Source organism: Pleuronectes platessa, chromosome 19 (genome assembly GCF_947347685.1).
Source record: "Pleuronectes platessa chromosome 19, fPlePla1.1, whole genome shotgun sequence".
NCBI classification, from domain to species: Eukaryota; Metazoa; Chordata; class Actinopteri; order Pleuronectiformes; family Pleuronectidae; genus Pleuronectes; species Pleuronectes platessa.
Window position 1 is genome coordinate 5594466 of NC_070644.1, and position 18543 is coordinate 5613008.

The window sequence follows — 18543 nt, forward strand, 5'->3', positions numbered from 1 at the left end:
TTCATGGCGTTCTTTAGACATCGTGTTCACAAAAATGAGACGGATGGACAAACCGAAAACATAACGCTTTGGCCACTGCTGTTGCCAGCGCAGTCAGTAAAATTTATTAAATGTTTGGGAGAAATTGGACATTTTAGGCTTTACATTCCAATAGTCTGTATTCCAGATAGATAAATAGATAGATAGATAGAGAGAGAGAGAGAGAGAGAGAGAGAGAGAGAGAGAGAGAGAGAGAGAGAGAGAGAGAGAGAGAGAGAGAGAGTTACAATTTATCAAATGTATAAACTGAATTATAATCAGCATTTTATTCAATAACGAAAAAAGTCGTTGGTTGCCACTGTAGACTGTATTTAGAAATATTACAGTTTCCATGGTATTCCACTAGATGGCGGCCTACGGCAGAGCTGCGTGTGACGTGCCCGGGGCGTCAGACGAAGAAGTGGAGCCCTAGATCCAGTACGCTGCTGCCTCTCAGCGTACATACCAGCAGCCTGTCTGTCAAAATAACCAGCTTCCCTTCCCATCAGCTGTTTGTAACAGGCACAGTAACAGTTACTTTGGATTTTCTTCTCATACGGACCAGTAACGGGAGCCCAAGAAGAACCGGGGACGTAAGGGACCGGAGAGTTTGGATCACCTTCCTCTCTGCTCGTTAGCGGCTCGCCAGGAGAGTTTGTCTTCTGGGCTCCGGGGAAACATGAGCTTTCTTTTGTGAGTAAAACAAAACCGTGCGATGAATGTCTGCGTTGTCCGCCCGCCGGCCCGACGGTTTGCACAATGTCCCTGTTGCAACACACCTACCCGGCTAGCTAGCTACCGAGCTAGTTAGCGAGCCACAGCATAGTACGGGCTGCGACTACATCCTGGAGTCGCCTCGGCTGTCTGATGTGTTTCGTTTTGGATTTCTGTCTTTTTTTTAAAGACAATCATCATCGGCTGGACTCTCAGTGTAACTGAATCATTAGTGTAGACGAACACAACCAGTGGCTTTAATCTTAAACCCATTCAGCACGTAGACGAGAGCAGATTAAACAGTGTGATGTTCACTGTCGGGCCTGGGTATCTGCTGGAGTCACCACTTTGTTACCTCGGGCTAATCCAGCACCGATATGACACAACCCGGCGATCTAGTAATTAATCACAGTAACACCACAGTGTTTAAGGTAAATTGAGCACGAAGAGCTTAGATAAAAACACTAAGCAATCTAAAAGGATTTGCCAATTAGATCTCCTCATTTTGCTTTGTCACTTTTGTTATGGTACACTGAAGAAACTGATTCAAACTTCCGTCACTTCCTTAGCGTTATGCACAGCGCAAAAAAACAACATAAAACCATCCTTTAAATATGTATCATCGTTTCCATCAGACATATTTGAATGATTCCTTATTGTTTGAGGTGATCTGTTATAAATGGCCAGACTCTATATTCTATATTTTACATCAGGACATGATCCTCTGTATAGACTGGTATTAGCAGATGTCATATCTCTAATCAAAGCAGCAGTGTTGGTATGTACCCTACCATGTTGTGATGACTCACAAGAATGCTTGTTTAATGGGCCAGTGAGAGAGATTGAATACAGTTCCTCTCCCAATGACCTCATTAAGTGTCATACACAGAGAGCCACACTGTTCTTGCCCCCCCACTCTTAATTAATTCTGCTAAACCAACCAATTCATCTGTAACTCTTTTTTTCCCCCGTCAGCTTATTTAGACGATCTGAATATTTTGTCGCCAAGCCCTCGCAGGCTCACAAATTGTCCGCTTATTTGACTCCTTCCATGTTGTCTTTGTCTTTGATTTGTGACTCATTACAGTGGAAACCGTTCATCCAAAACGTTCAAGCCCAAGAAGAATATCCCGGAGGGTTCTCATCAGTACGAGCTGTTGAAACATGCAGAGGCTACACTGGGAAGTGGAAACCTGCGCATGGCAGTCATGTTGCCCGAGGGCGAAGACTTGAATGAATGGATCGCAGTCAACAGTAAGTGCCAAGTTTACTTCACCTCTCCTCCGCCTTGATACACCCTCTTTTGGTTCAGATTCCCGGAAGATTGACACAACCCTCACGCAAACGTTTTTTCCCCCTCCATTTGTCAGTCTCCTCATAGTCTTTATATTTGCTGTTAAAGTTCTCAGTAGTCGTGTTCCTGAAAAGTTCAAATAATCCACATCAAGAATCAGTGTAGTGAAGCACCGGGGTGTGAGATCTTGGCATTTCCTCCAAAGACCAGGAGCGTTCATGCTGGAAAAACCACTGTGAATGTTAAATAGACTTTATTGTCTGTGCTGAGAGCCTTGTTTACTTTCCTCTGAATTGAGACAAATGGCTGGTCAGCGGAGTCTGTGTATCCTCTCACGTCAGATCGCCTTACCCGCTGAAGTTTTTGTATAAGCCGTTGACACTGTACTACAGTGCAACGCAAGTGATGTCAGTCAGATTTTAATTTTGGTGGGACAGGCATGACAAAATAAATGTTCGGATGCATTATCAAATGAGCCTTTTTCTGTCATTTGACACTAGTCAAGCCAAACAAGCTGTTCCAACTTGCAGAAGTAGGACAAGTTAGACTTAAAGTGCAAAAAATGAATAATCTGTTCACACAAGAAGCAGTTCACTTAAATGTTTTTAAGATTCTCTTTTTGGCTTTTTGTTTGCAATGGATAGTGACAGCAGAGGGAAGAAGAGAGCGTGTATACAAGTTTATTCTGTGTCCTTTTAGCGTCTCTAATGTCCTGTGGCTCAGCTGTCTCTTTACTTACAGCTCTGGACCCTAATAAATATCAGTTGTAGGGACAATTGCTTTGGTGGCTGCCAGGGAAACAAAATTTTGTTTAGTTGTTGGCGTGGTTATCATTGTTAAACCTCCAACGAGCTATGAATACAAAAGTTTTGGACTAGAGTGTCTCCAGAGGGGACGGGGGAAACCTCAATCAGCTACTGAAGTGAGCTGGCCAATAATGTGCCAACCATATGCCACATCAGCTGCACAGTATGTATTTTTGTCTTAGATTAGCAAACAGAGCCCCAGCGCTAACACTGCCAGACCTTTAAATGGATCTCTCAAACTGATGGAAAGCCCAAGTTGGCCACATGCCCCTGGGAATGGACAATAACACAATTTGTGCCAGATAAGTAGAGTGTTCACTGGTCTGCACTCTGCTGCTGGGCAGTGAAGTGGGAAGGGTCAGCCGCTCCAGAGAAACGTGACGCCAGTGGTTTTGCTAGCTTCCATGGTTTTCAGTCTCATGTGCGCTTGAATCAAATATGTTCTTTTTGTGCCTTTTCAGCCGTGGATTTCTTCAACCAGATCAACATGCTGTATGGCACCATCACAGACTTTTGCACAGAGGAAAGCTGCCCAGTCATGTCTGCTGGTCCTAAGTAAGTTCATAGTTTTAGGTCATGCATGTTAACTAAGGGTGTTGCAATCAGGCTTTTTGGGGTTGATCATCGAAATAGCGTCGGCCGTCACCGATCACAGGGTCTATGGCCTGAGCTCCGGATAATCTCCTGAAATTATCCAGAGTGGCTGTATATGAGAACACAAATGTCTGGACTTTCTCTGGAGTTACTTTAGCCAGCTCACAAGAGCCCTTACTTGTTCTGGATAATAAACAAACGAGTTGGTGCGAGAGCAGAGCAGGAGATTTTCCGCAGGATTCTCCAAGAGCAAGTAGATGTGTTGATGACGTTTCTAACGCGCAACAGTCACAAAACCGGAAACAAAGAGATTAAATATATCTCGGAATGAAAAAGAGGTGTCATTCAAGTAGAAGACACCAACAAAGATGTAAAGAGCATGTGATGAGGGCTGTAAGAATAAACACTTGATCTCTGCAGCACAATTTCTAGTTACGTCCTGCCTGAACCTGCTGCACCACCCCTCACCTCAATGTACCGGAGGATTCTGTGATGAAGGAGTTTTTTCTCTCCGTAGACGCCAAGGTGCTTGCTCATAGTTGGAGCTGCTGGGTTTCTCTATAAATTTCAAGGTCTTGACGTTATTATATTTATGATTTGGCCCTAAAAAAGAACTGAATTGAATACCTTTGATTTTATTTTATTTTATTTGTTTTTTTGCCAAACTCCGGAGAACATCTGGACCCAGTTGTGTAGAATTTCTCCAGATATCTTGTTTAAAAAAAGCTTATGTTTTATCTGATATAGTGTCCTGTTCTACTTCATAATATTGAGTTGGACTTGTGCAAGATTGAAAGCTTTATTTGCGAAGGTGCTGAAAATCAACATTTTGTGGGTTCGGTTTCGACTTTCATTATATCACGTATAGGGCTGCTCGATTAATCGAAATTTAATCGTGATTACGATTATGGGGTCAAACGATCTCCAAACTACTATAATCGAGTCGAAACGATTATTTGGCAATTTTTTCCGAAAGAGACTGAAGGACTGAATTGCATGCGCAATTCAGTCCTTCCCCCAAAGCATTCAGCGGCCCAGCTGACTGGCTCTCACTCTCAAGCAGCAGTAAAGTGAAGGAGGCGAGTTGTGTGTGTGGTGATCGGCGGTGAAAAAAACAGCGCGAGTGGAAAAGCAGGGAGAGCAGCAGCAGACCATGTAGCGGCCGCACCGCCACCGCTATTCTCAAGCGCGCTCCCGCCTGGCTGTTCAGACCGGTCAGACCGGACCCACATTTCTCCGCGCCAGTCAGTCGGTCATAGTGTTAGGGTTGCCATCATTAAGGGTTTGAATAACCGGGCACCGATATCCTGGTTTCACGGAGGAATAAGACACGCAGCCCTCATCGGTGTTTATCGGAACAGGAACCGGAAGTAATACAAAAATAAAGCATAGACCTCAGAATAAGGGCACATATTAATAATTGTTTAAATAATCGTGATTTTGATATTGTCCAAAATAATCGTGATTATGATTTTTTCCATAATCGAGCAGCGCTAATCACGCTTGAACTGTCCTGTCAAAAAGGTTAAATGCCCAAAGCAATAATAATAATATTTGACATTAAACATACATGTATAGTTATTCCTTCATCATACCTTGTCTGCCCCTGAAGTTATAGGAGAGACAGACAAAGGTAGAAGTAAAGTGGATATGACGAGTTAATTGCGACCAAAATGAAATGCTAACTTGAATAGAGTATTGAACATTGTTGGAAACATTTTGATACTTTTTTCTTAAGTCAACAAATAACATAACATAGATCTTGTCGTTTTTGGACATGTAAATAAGGAATTGCTAAACGTTATATATTTGAATTAAATCAGTGGAGAATGAGTGTGAACCTACATGGAAGTATATTCAAAATGTTTGTCATCTGTGTTTCCTGTAGGTACGAGTACCACTGGGCAGATGGGACTAACATCAAGAAGCCCATCAAATGCTCTGCTCCTAAGTATATTGATTACCTCATGACCTGGGTGCAAGACCAGCTTGATGATGAGACACTTTTCCCTTCAAAGATCGGTAGGTTTTGTTTCTGTTGTCTGTAGTTCTGATGTTTTACTGGTTTGGTTTCTTCAAAGTTTCTCTGAGCCACAATCAGTAGATGTATTACTGCTTTTCTGCATTTAAACATCGTAAAAATGTCCGAATTGCATATGAGGGCTTAACACATTGTTAGAACAGGGTGGTTCCTTGTTGAAGTCCTGAGTGTTTGCACTTCCCTCAAATCATGCTCCGGCCTGTCTGTAAAAACATTTCAATCCAGGAGAACATACTTCAGCGAGGCTGCGTCTGCCTCGATCACTCTGAGCTTTTTGAGTTTAGTGAGATGTCCAGCATTAACAGAGATAAAAAAAAAAGAAAAAAAAGAATGAGATGCACAGTTTATTGAGCTTTGTTATGTGTGGAGAAACCGAGCACAATTTGTAAAATATTAACAATATTCAGGCATTTAGAAAATCCAAAATCTTGGGAATCCCTCGACCTTATCACTGATATGGTCTGTATCTTTGGTTTGTAATTTAATTGAAGTCATTCCACGGAAAATCATTCCTGCCTGCGGTCATCAGACTTTGCAATTCCTCCCTGGGAGCATCAGACAGTCTGAGTCAATACACCAGCCCTGGACTTCCATCACCTTGCCAGCACATTACACCTTATATCTTAAATAAATGATCTTTTGTTGTGTAACAAACAGAACCCCAATCCCGCTCAGGGTTGAATGAAGTATTTCTGATTCGGATCAGAATGATCTGAGCAGCTTTTCTGTCTTGCCCTCTCCTTCCCTAGGTGTCCCCTTCAAGCGAAACTTCATGTCCGTGGCGAAGACCATTCTCAAGCGTCTGTTCAGAGTCTACGCCCACATCTACCACCAGCACTTTGATTCGGTCATGCAGCTGCAGGAGGAGGCCCACCTCAACACGTCATTCAAACACTTCATCTTTTTTGTTCAGGTGAGGAGTCGCTCACATTCGGATTTTGGCTTTTATTTATTTGAAACTAATACAGTAGATCAGGAACAAACAGTTCCGTTGTTTCGTATCATGTGATAATGTTAGTTCCCTCTCCGTTGTCTTTTGCAGGAGTTCAACCTCATCGACAGGAAAGAGCTGGTCCCACTACAGGAGCTGATTGAAAAACTGACAACCAAGGACAGATAAACAGCTGTCATCCTTATTTTATTGGTCTTCTAGTTTTTGCACAGATACCCACCCCACCCTGGCTGTACGTATGCAGTATATACTATATTTCCATTTGGGGAAATGTTTTTAAAAGGGCCAGGAAGAAGGAAGGGTCTTGATAGGTTTAAGGCACCAGGACTAATGCTATCAGGGATAATTGAACAAACCACAGATTAACATATAAGAGAAGAAGGTTTTAGCTGTATGAAAAAACTAAACAGTGTTCAGTCACGGCTTACATTTAGGATATTAGAGACACATTAGTTTTCTATTATACTGCACAGTTTTTTATCACTAAGATTTCTGGCAACATGAGGCATTTCCATGCTCTTAGATTTCCAGCTCGCCTGCAGGGGAGAACGCAGGGGAAGTAAAGTTGCTGTATTACAATAGGAGGGTATTGTTGATGTTATGGCAGCCAAGCCAACCTTTTCAGCTGGTTATTTTATTCATTAAGCTACGTCGACGGAGCTTGGTCGTGATTTGCGGCGGTTCACATCAGTCAATACAAAAGAATCCTAAGTGCCTAGCATGGCTCATAATTGCCCTATATCCACAGTGAGAACTGTAAGAAGATAAAGGCCATATGTCACTGACACACTGGACACAGCGTTAAATTTCTCCCCTCCTCCTTCCTTTGTCATTTTTCTGTGTTTCTAAACTCCCTTTTAGAGCCTTTCTCTATTTGTACTGTAACTGGGTTGAAAGAAGATTTTCTTTTTCTGTAAAACCACCTTCTCACCAAACCTATTCTTATTTAGTTGCGTCTTTTTGCCAACTGTGCTGTGCAGGTTATGATTAATGAATGTTATTAAGGACGTATAGATGAGGCTAGAATATCGTCACGTCGTAGCGGGGACTGAAAATGAACTTAAACTTTTAGCGTTTCCTAGTCACACGTTCCTGTGAACTGGTTTCTCCCCCAAAACTTTTAAGTAGACACGCGTTTTAGAACATTTCCGCCAGGAATCTAAAACCTTAAAGTGTATATTAGGGTCCGTAGAATAGTTACTTGTGTCGCAGCCTCCAACAGCATTTTGTATTGGAGTTCGAGGCATCCGTTGGTATCTCACGAGCCATAAAAGCACTTTGAACAGTTTCCCCTGACCTCTCTTGCCTGAATGTTTATTCTGCATAGACCGTGCTTTGTGAGAAGCTGTACCATGTGACTGATCATAGTTTGTCTCCGCTCATATTTTCCCCCAAATGAATGTTGAAATGCTGGAACCTCCTCTGAAATCATCCATATGGCACAAGTGAGATTTCTTCTGCTTTTTGTACGCTTTGACCTCGTTTCATCGCTGTGCTTCAACCAGCAGATGCATGACCCCCCTCCCCGGATCTCAGAGTGTAGGTTACTATGCAATATTTGACACTAAAACACTAACAAAAAGGATCAGAGTGCGCGGCTCGTTCCTACTTTATATCTGATGTTCATTTTCCTTTTAGTGCTTAAATTCTGGTGTTTGTTAAGAGTAGAAAGGTGCTTCTCATTGGGGTTTGGTTTGAGAAAAGGTGACGTGAACATTTTTATATCGGATACGTGTAACACTTTATTGCACCCATGCTGAGTACTGAGGGTGCGAACTGTCTTAAGCGTCATTTTCAAAGAGCATGGGGTGCTAGCTTTTGGTTCAAAGGACGCATAGATTTGTTTTAGATGCTGCTTCCCCGTCCCTCCATTTGGATATAAACTTTTAGTTTGTTTTAATTGTTCTGAACCTGTTACCACTTCCTTAGCTAAGTACTATGAATGTTACTGCTCATTTTCAGATACATGAAAATGTAATAGAACCTGGGTCATCCTGAAAGCATCTCATCCTCATGAAATGCCCGTCACATAGCCTGTTGCCTACAGTTTTCCCTCCCCGACTGTAGTATATGATGAAATGTTTGTAAATAATGGCTTGGTAGGGGTTTTCAATGCTACTGAATTGATTGATGCTGTGTACAAGGCAAATAAAGGTGGTCTTGACTCTTTGAATGAATTTTCTGTCGACTTTTTAACTGTTAGCTCGGTGCAGCCACTTCACTGAAGTACGTTACTTTCATACAGATCCAAGAGTTTTTCAATTGTGTGCTATTTAATCCCGGTGTGCGTGTTCTCACTGTTTCTCTGTGGTTTCTCCAGCTTCCTCCCACACTCCAAACACATGGTTGTCTGTGTCTGTATGTTGACCCTGATACCGTGGTAACCTGTCCAGGGTGTTCATGACCTCTCACCCAATGTCAGCTGCAATGGACTCCAACCACCAATCCAGCTATACAGATAGTTATCTTTCATATGACCTTTATTTTATCAGATAAACATGCAATACTTTAGATGAAATGATCCTAAAATTTTAAAAAAAATCAGTTTCTACAATATTTGAATGATGTTCACATTTTTTAATAATGTTATATTAAGAGTGTACGACTGCATAAGTGGTACTTTTAGTTTTTTAGTTACTTCGATTTGGGAATTAACATTTTAAGTAACTTGCTACTTCTACTCCATTACAAGTAAGAGTGGAATAATTCACTTCTTATCTCAGTTAACAGCAGATTAAGATGTTTGCACACAATTAGGTTTATAAACTATAATGCTGTGTTATCATTTAAACTGCCCCAAAGGCTACAAAGCACTTTATTAGATCCAGTTCAACAAAATGAAAGCGCTGATGTTTATCCATAAGAAGCACAAACTTTAATTTGTATCATTTGATGTATATTTGGTTTCCAACACTTGAGTATTAAACCTGTGACACTTTGCAAATGTTCAGGACACGTGTCACTAGTGTTTGTGCTGCTGCAGCTGCAGATGAGGACACATCTGGAGTTAATCATCATTGGAAAACAAGAGAATAATGGTTCATAATCTCAACATGTACAGTGCCTTGCATAAGTATTCACCCCCTTTGGACTTTTCTACATTTTGTCATGGTATAACCACAGATTAAAATTTATTTCATCGTGAGTTTATGTAATGGACCAACACAAAATAGTGCATCATTTGGAAGTGGGGGGAAATATTACATGGATTTCACAATTATTTACAAATAAAAATCTGAAAAGTGTTGAGTGCATATGTATTCACCCCCTTTACTGTGAAACCCCTAACAAAGATCTGGTGCGACCAATTGCATTCACAAGTCACATTTGCAAGTCACATAATTAGTAAATAGGGTCCACCTGTCTGCAATTTAATCTCAGTATAAATACACCTGTTCTGTGACAGACTCAGAGTTTGTTGGAGATCATTACTGAACAAACAGCATCATGAAGACCAAGGAGCTCACCAAACAGGTCAGGGATAAAGTTGTGGAGAAATATGAAGCAGGGTTAGGTTATAAAAAAATATCCAGAGCTTTGAACATCTCTCTGAGCACCATAAAATCCATCATAAGAAAATGGAAAGAATATGGCACAACCGCAAACCTACCAAGAGGAGGCCGTCCACCCAAACTGAAGAGTCGGACAAGGAGAAAATGAATCAGAGAAGCAACCAGGAGGCCCATGGTTACTCTGGAGGAGTTGCAGAGATCCACAGCTGAGGTGGGAGAATCTGTCCACAGGATAACTATTAGTCGTCTACTCCACAAATCTGGCCTTTATGGAAGAGTGGCAAGAAGAAAGCCATTGTTGAAAGGGATCCATAAAAAATCCCGTTTGGAGTTTGCCAGAAGCCATGTGGGAGACACAGCAAACATGTGGAAGAAGGTGCTCTGGTCAGATGAGACCAAAATTGAACTTTTTGGCCTCAATGCAAAACGCTATGTGTGGCGAAAACCCAACACTGCCCATCACCCTGAGCACACCATCCCAACAGTGAAACATGGTGGTGGTAGCATCATGCTGTGGGGATGCTTCTCTTCAGCAGGTACAGGGAAACTGGTCAGAATAGAGGGAAAGATGGATGGAGCCAAATACAGGGAAATCCTTGAAGAAAATCTGATGCAGTCTGCAAAAGACTTGAGACTGGGGCGGAGGTTCATCTTCCAGCAGGACAATGACCCTAAACATACAGCCAGAGCTACAAAGGAATGGTTTGGATTAAAGAATGTTAATGTCTCTAAATGGCCCAGTCAAAGCCCAGACCTCAATCCAATAGAGAATCTATGGCAAGACTTGAAGATTGCAGTTCACAGACGGTCTCCATCCAATCTGACTGAGCTTCATCTTTTTTGCCAAGAAGAATGGATAAACCTTTCCATCTCTAGATGTGCAAAGCTGGTAGAGACATACCCCAAAAGACTTGCAGCTGTAATTGCAGCGAAAGGGGGTTCTACCAAGTATTGACACAGGGGGGTGAATACTTATGCACCCAACAGATGTCAACTTTTTTGTTCTCATTATTGTTTGTGTCACAATAAAATTTATTTTGCACCTCCAAAGTACTATGCATGTTTTGTTGATCAAACGGGAAAAAGTTTATTTAAGTCTATTTGAATTCCAGTTAGTAACAGTACATAATGGGAAAAAGTCCAAGGGGGGTGAATACTTATGCAAGGCACTGTATCTGACTGAGTCAACAAGTATTGACGAGTTAATGACTTTGCATGTATATATTTCCATTGTGCTACATGCTGCCCTCTCTTGTTAAAGACAAATATAGCAGAGATGAGGAAAGGAACAACTTTACTTCATGTCTTATTTCTCAGCTTCTCTGTCTCAAAAAGGCAAATAACAGATAGGTGGATATGACAGTTAGTAATGTCAGCTGTTAGTTACACCGAAGAAATGTTGATGAACAGCCTCCGCACCCAGAGGAACAAGACATGTCTGAATAAAATCGTATAATACACACATCGAACATAGACTTAGTTTAGTAAGTTAAAGGGCTCACAGGTGTTTCCGTGTCTCTTGTACCATGTGTTCCTTGTTTTCTATTTCTCAAGAACAAATCAAGACACCTGGAGCTGCTTGTGCTCACAGGAAATAGGTAAAGTCAACAGTTAGTAACCTCAACAACAAGGTGAGCAGATAAATAGTGATATCAACCAATCCATGAAATATATAAAATGAAGGTTCTCAGTGAAGGATTTCTATTCTCCCTTTGTCTGTCTTTCCTCTTTCTAGAAACAAAAAACTTCAGGGGGATGACATTGTATTACTTCAACAACAGCATGAAAGTGGAACTTTTGTAAATATGTATTACTATCTGTAACTGAATTGAAGATGAAAAGATTTCAACTACACATAATATACACAAGCGTGAATATGTGTAGCACTTTTTAAGTCCAAAAAAGACCAATCTGTTTCTCAATCATTGAGCTCATGGCATCTTCAGCACACTTCTGAAAAACAAAAAGAAATGTTGTCTCATAGAGTACAACATAGTATACTTGTATCTCAGAAATCCTATTAAGGATGCATGATTCATAGTTTTATTTGACATTTTTGCATTTGTGTTGTTTCTTTTACGGCAGGGAAACACTGACTACAGGCCAGTTAAAAGTATGTTATTGTTACTGCGGTGTGTGACTGTGTCTGTGAATGAGTATGTGACATGGTGTGTGACTGTGTATGTGTGTGTGCGTGTTTTTCTTTGTGGCTGTTGATGTGTGTGTCTTGCAGCTGCTTCCTGGGCGGGGACCACGCGGGAACTGACGTAGTCAAACCCGCGCTTCCTGACGTCTGTTGCCGCCGAACTTTAAAAAACCAGGAGCCTTTTCCTCCAGCACAAGCGCCGTCTCACTTCTACCGAGCAACAAGACGCGGTTTGCGCACAAAATGTCGTTGACCCCGAAGAGACGCTGCCCGGACTCACATAACGACTCACCGAACAACTCGATGAACGACCCGATGAACGACTCGCTGGAGAAACGGATCCGGCGGATCTCAGTGGAGGGAAATATCGGTGAGAAGCGACATGACATGTTTGAATCTAACTTTAAAGCTTGAACCGCTGGCGGAACATCAGACTGTGTCTCTGTGCGTAAAACCTACTGATCCCGGGATGCCACTGCTCATTTAGCCATTTGTTTCCTGATTTGTAAACGTTTGCCGCCAAACTGCTTCCTCTTCCTTTCCCAAAGCAGCAGCCTCTCTTCCTCCATGGCTCCTGTGTGTGACTCTGTGTGTGTGTGTGTCCTTAGTGGTGTGGCTGACCGCTGTCCATGTGTGTTTCAGCGGCGGGTAAATCCACCTTTCTGCGCTGTTTGGAGCAGGAGAGCGGGGACTGGGAGGTAGTACCGGAGCCCATCGCCAGGTGGTGCAACGTCCAAACAGAGAGCAGTGACTTCGAGGTACTTACAGCGTCATTGTTCTCAATCATCACAACAAGTGAAGACTGTTCTCTGGTCCGTGTCTGTCTGTTCTGTGATCCATGTCTGTCTGTTGTCTGGTCCGTGTCTGTCTGTTCTGTGATCCATGTCTGTCTGTTCTCTGGTCCGTGTCTGTCTGTTGTCTGGTCTGTTGTCTGGTCTGTTGTCTGGTCCATGTCTGTCTGTTGTCTGGTCCTTGTCTGTCTGTTGTCTGGTCCATGTCTGTCTGTTGTCTGGTCCATGTCTGTCTGTTGTCTGGTCCATGTCTGTCTGTTGTCTGGTCCTTGTCTGTCTGTTCTCTGGTCCATGTCTGTCTGTTCTCTGGTACGTGTCTGTCTGTTCTGTGATCCATGTCTGTCTGTTGTCTGGTCCTTGTCTGTCTGTTCTCTGGTCTATGACTGTCTGTTCTGTGATCCATGTCTGTCTGTTGTCTGGTCCTTGTCTGTCTGTTCTCTGGTCCTTGTCTGTCTGTTCTCTGGTCTATGACTGTCTGTTCTGTGATCCGTGTCTGTCTGTTGTCTGGTCCTTGTCTGTCTGTTCTCTGGTCTATGACTGTCTGTTCTGTGATCCATGTCTGTCTGTTCTCTGGTCCGTGTCTGTCTGTTCTGTGATCCATGTCTGTCTGTTGTCTGGTCCGTGTCTGTCTGTTGTCTGGTCCATGTCTGTCTGTTGTCTGGTCCATGTCTGTCTGTTGTCTGGTCCATGTCTGTCTGTTGTCTGGTCCATGTCTGTCTGTTGTCTGGTCCGTGTCTGTCTGTTGTCTGGTCCGTGTCTGTCTGGTCCTTGTCTGTCTGTTCTCTGGTCCTTGTCTGTCTGTTCTCTGGTCTATGACTGTTTGTTCTGTGATCCATGTCTGTCTGTTCTGTGATCCATGTCTGTCTGTTCTCTGGTCCGTGTCTGTCTGTTCTGTGATCCATGTCTGTCTGTTGTCTGGTCCTTGTCTGTCTGTTCTCTGGTCTATGACTGTCTGTTCTGTGATCCATGTCTGTCTGTTGTCTGGTCCATGTCTGTCTGTTGTCTGGTCCGTGTCTGGTCCGTGTCTGTCTGTTGTCTGGTCCGTGTCTGTCTGTTCTCTGGTCCGTGTCTGTCTGTTGTCTGGTCTATGACTGTCTGTTCTGTGATCCATGTCTGTCTGTTCTGTGATCCATGTCTGTCTGTTCTCTGGTCCGTGTCTGTCTGTTCTGTGATCCGTGTCTGTCTGTTGTCTGGTCCGTGTGTCTGTTGTCTGGTCCATGTCTGTCTGTTGTCTGGTCCATGTCTGTCTGTTGTCTGGTCCGTGTCTGTCTGTTCTCTGGTCCGTGTCTGTCTCTTCTCTGGTCCTAATGCACCGTAGCTGCTTCAGGTCTATTCGTTGTCCTAGTGATACCTCATCAAACAAATCTACAATGCACTTTCACTTGTTATTGTTTGTCTGCAGAACTTTATTTATAAACAGTGTATGAGAGTGAAGTCGGACAACTCTGTGTTCATCCCACCCGGTTTATCTGCAGGGAAGGTTTTATCGTCAATGTTTTTTCATAAAGCTAAATCGGCCGCTTTTTTTTAATGAATATTGAAGGTATCATGTGTCCAAATTGCACAACACCCCAGTTGCCAATATGATGAACGGTTCCACAGAAAGACCGACATTAGTGGAATTAGAATGTAGATGTCACATACAATACACATAACACAACAATGCTCCTCCAGTTTAAAAAACGCATAAATAATGATCCACATTGCTGAATGAACGCCTCAGATAAGGTTGTTGAGCAGTTTTGCATCAGGCGACAACAACGATCGGGTTATTGTGTTTTTGCTTCGCTAAGTTTTAAAGACTGCTTAACAGATGATGTCAAATATATGATGATCCTCCTCAGCACACACAGTTCCCAGTTTAAGATATTGGGGAGAGTGTTCATCTGTATTTAGAGTGCAGCTGCCATCTGTACTTATGTCTGCACCGGTTACCGTTATACCATGCACGTGTACACACACACACACACACACACACACACAGGGCAACAGATGGTCCCACTCTGGACAGATGAACATGCCATCATCGTGGCAAACATCTCTAACCTCCCACACAGCTGCAGCCTCACCCTCACTGACTTATTTTCAATGGTTCAACACGCCCATATTTTCAGTATCACCGTCTCTGTAGCTCTAACAGGTCATTCGGGTTCTTGCTTTATATCATCTAAGGTTTTATTAATCCTTGATACTTGATGATGATGACACTTGAATTTGTTGCATTTTCTGAAGAGTAATCAAAAGATACACAGCATTATGTTGAAGTCAGTAAGAGACGACTGCTTGCTTTTGTGGTTGAAGTGTGAGTGGCTGAAGTGCTTTGGCTGAGGAGATCTTACACCAGGTTTAAACCTAAAACTTTCGACTTTAACTTAAAAAAAACCCTTATTAAGTATTATTTATATATTTTTTGAGTTGATCCATTTGTCAAGTTTTGCTGCATCTTAGCTGTGATGTACTGACAGAAACACTTGTATACTTAATATTTGGGTCCCTTCTGGCTTGCCGTCATTCTGACTTTTATGACCAGGAAATAGGTTTTTAAATATCTGTGGTCTTTAAAAATGGCTCAGTTGAACTCTTGAACTGTCGAACACTTTTGAACGGTCTGTGACCATGGTAATGTCAGCGAGAAATAATGGCGCGTACTTTTCTAAAATGTCAGTTAAGATTGTGTTTGTTGTTCATACAGCTTAGTCTGTAGATATTAAGCAGCCACTGTAAATAATGGAAAATGTCAATTTTACCAATGCCCTTTTAATATAGTGAACATATGACCTGGAACACGAATGTCAAAGTCCTTGTTTAGATTGAATGTGGACATTAAACAGTGACTACAGACGATTTGTGCACCCTTCTCAGTTCATGAGGAAAAATACAATTCAACAAAAAAAAAATTATTCGCTACACTAGGAGCTGAGCACATCGCAGAAGAGCGGCGGGAACATACTGCAGCTGATGTACGAGAAGCCAGAGAGGTGGGCCTACACGTTCCAGAGCTACGCCTGTATCAGCAGGGTGCGCGCCCAGATGAAGTCGGCCAACGGGAAGCTGCGGGAAGCTGAGAATCCTGTGCAGTTCTTCGAGCGCTCCATCTACAGTGACAGGTATCAGAGACGTTAATGAGGAATCTCAGAATCTCTGAGACACTCAATGCACTCACTGTTTGCGTTTATTAGGTTTGTTGATGATCGACAGTTTTGCAAAGTGTACACAATTTCCACTTTAAGGATAATCAGTTCTTTCCTTCTCCCCCCCCCCCCTGATGTCACAGGTACATCTTTGCTGCCAACCTCTACGAGAGCGAGTGTCTGAATGAGACGGAGTGGTCTGTGTACCAGGACTGGCACGGCTGGCTGCACAGCCAGTTTGGCAAGCACATCGAGCTGGATGGTATCATCTACCTGAGAGCGTCACCTAAGGTACCCCCCCCCCCCCTCACAGTTGCTTTGTTATTCGAGCACATCCCGTTATAGGGCTGTTTTGGATAATGGCTGTTTTCCTCTCCTGAGCTCACATAAGGCCAGAAGAGAGGATTTAGGGAACTGATGTAAGATGCAATCAATTTTCTTTTTTTTGGTGTGTGTGTGTGTTAGAAATGTTTAGACCGGCTGCACATGAGAGGCCGAGAAGAGGAGCAAGAAATCCCACTGGAGTATCTGGAGAAGCTCCACTTCAAGCACGAGAGCTGGCTGCAGCACAAGACCATGAAGTGAGCAAACACACGGGCTTTCATGACGTATTTGCACCAGACAGTGAATGCACTGTAGACAATTTAGTTTCACCACATTGATTATCTGAAGAATCTTTGTTCTTAGAAAAAGACCACATGCATGCAATAGTCTGACTGCAGCGCGGAGACGGAAATAGTTTAAGGTCCATGTGATCTGTGCTGCTGCATGAATTTGTTTAAGAAATAGATGAGGCCATAAATAAGTAGTTTATTCGGTTCAGCGTGCACAAATGTTTTGAAGATATTCAATACAAAGTATGGATGCTGTTTCCTGGAAGTGAATTAACACGATGTCTGTCTTCCTCTCTGGACTCCACAGTATGGAGTTTGACTATCTCAATAAAGTTCCCGTCTTGACCATAGATGTGAATGAAGAATTCAAGGGGAATGACAACAAGAGCACTGACATGATGGAAAAGGTGAGTGACAGTGAAGCCTTTTTAAAATATCTGAAATGGTCGTGCAAGGCTTCAGTATTTCTCTCAAGTCAGATATTCCATCAGATTCAGAAAACTGTATTAATCCCAGCAGTGCAAAATTGGTATACCATCAAACCGGTTCATGTAAATAAAAAAGATTAGATCAATTAGGAGCCACAATCGGACGTCAACATGCCAACATACCAGTGACCAGTAGCCCGATAGCAGAAGTAGTGAAGGAGTTGGAGTTAAGATTTGTTTTACGAGCTGACACGTAATAAAGCCGGGCTGTGGACATGACAGAAAATTCCCTAGAGAGTACAGGATCGTGATGGCTTATGATACTTTTTACTTTCTGGACCCCCCGACTCCTCCAGGAGAACAGGTCTTTTTACTGGACTTCAGGGATCCTGGAGAAGACCGTAACAAAATTATTAAAATGGTTTCTCCTTTACAGACAACCCATTAAACAACACCAAAACAAAAAGTTTAAACAAACTTTCGAAAGGGACGTGGAGCTAAAGTTTACAGGATTCAAAAAAGTTTTATTCTCCTTTTGTTAGATTAAGCTTCCAACTTTTATGACTGAAATACAAAGATCTAGTGACGATTTTTGCAGTGACTTCTACCTCAACAATGACTGTTTACTTTTCATACTTTTTCTCATTATACTTTGTATTTAAATTTAGGACATTAGCTTGTAACCAAATGTTATTATATTGTGACCGAGTGTGGAACTTGTGGAAATGTGTGTATATTGTTGTTTTGGGGTTGCGTATAAGCTCACGTCAAAGTATTTATCATATGTCTGTGGAGATGCAGATCCGATGGATTGTTCTGATACTGAAACACACCCACAGACACACGCCCACATGCACCTAGGTTTCACTTGTGGTAATGAGGCCTGAAGAGCTGCTTATGTAGCAGTTTCATGTTAACGGTAAACACGGGTGCTTTTTAAGATTTCACTCCCGTTCAAATGTCATCAGACAACAAAGGGAACCAGGCACAGACACACACAGCTTTTCAAAATTGATATAAACAGTCTTGTTTTGGGGTGCGTGTCACCCAGGATGAACTACACAGAGGAAATTCAGACTGTGATGTTTGTTAAACAGTTTTCCTGTTGTCATTCTTTTTCAGGTGAAAGAGTTCCTGAGCACGTTGTGAAGATGGAAATCCAAGATTGGGGCCGTTGGAAGAAACAGTGGAGTAATTTTTAAAGCAATGAAATGCATCAACTCTGACTTTCTTTTGTTTCCATTCTCTATATAGAATCATTAAAAATGATCTGGCCTGTTGCATTTTTTTTAAATTCATTAACGGCTTTTATTTTTTTTACATATGTTGTGTATTTATCAATTTGAGTGTGTGTAAATGAGAAAGTTTGTGCGTTTATTTTGTTCTTTGGTGTCTTGTCAATAAACCTTTTACTTATTCCAAGCGTTTGGTTTCCTCATGTGTCCTGGTGACGTGTAGCTCCTGTGAAAGTGAGAGTTCTGTCCGGCAGGTGGCGCTAGTCC

The 18543-nt window shown here is 42.3% G+C and overlaps 2 protein-coding genes across 2 annotated transcripts; both read left to right on the forward strand.

Annotated features, from left to right (window-relative positions):
• Positions 1-417: 417 nt before the first annotated feature.
• LOC128462342 (MOB kinase activator 1B) lies at positions 418-8592 on the forward strand. Its single transcript, XM_053447705.1, has 6 exons — positions 418-711; positions 1820-1986; positions 3294-3387; positions 5315-5448; positions 6217-6380; positions 6510-8592. Exons 1-6 carry the CDS (start codon positions 698-700, stop codon positions 6585-6587), a joined length of 651 nt encoding a protein of 216 aa, XP_053303680.1. The 5' UTR covers positions 418-697; the 3' UTR covers positions 6588-8592.
• A 3594-nt stretch (positions 8593-12186) lies between these two features.
• dck (deoxycytidine kinase) lies at positions 12187-18464 on the forward strand. Its single transcript, XM_053447702.1, has 7 exons — positions 12187-12447; positions 12720-12835; positions 15782-15975; positions 16143-16290; positions 16465-16580; positions 16921-17020; positions 18164-18464. The coding sequence occupies exons 1-7, from the start codon at positions 12321-12323 to the stop codon at positions 18188-18190; spliced, it is 828 nt and encodes a 275-aa protein (XP_053303677.1). The 5' UTR covers positions 12187-12320; the 3' UTR covers positions 18191-18464.
• The last annotated feature ends 79 nt before the right edge of the window (positions 18465-18543 follow it).

What these genes read in the sequence shown, in the direction of transcription:
- dck (XM_053447702.1), top strand. Translation starts at nt 12,321, where the DNA reads ATGTCGTTGACCCCGAAGAGACGCTGCCCGGACTCACATAACGACTCA. An exon ending in CTCAGTGGAGGGAAATATCG is followed by an intron (nt 12,448 to 12,719) that starts GTGAGAAGCGAC and finishes TGTGTGTTTCAG; the next exon opens with CGGCGGGTAAATCCACCTTT. An exon ending in CGCTCCATCTACAGTGACAG is followed by an intron (nt 15,976 to 16,142) that starts GTATCAGAGACG and finishes CTGATGTCACAG; the next exon opens with GTACATCTTTGCTGCCAACC.
- LOC128462342 (XM_053447705.1), top strand. An exon ending in GTCATGTCTGCTGGTCCTAA is followed by an intron (nt 3,388 to 5,314) that starts GTAAGTTCATAG and finishes TGTTTCCTGTAG; the next exon opens with GTACGAGTACCACTGGGCAG. An exon ending in ACTTTTCCCTTCAAAGATCG is followed by an intron (nt 5,449 to 6,216) that starts GTAGGTTTTGTT and finishes CTCCTTCCCTAG; the next exon opens with GTGTCCCCTTCAAGCGAAAC.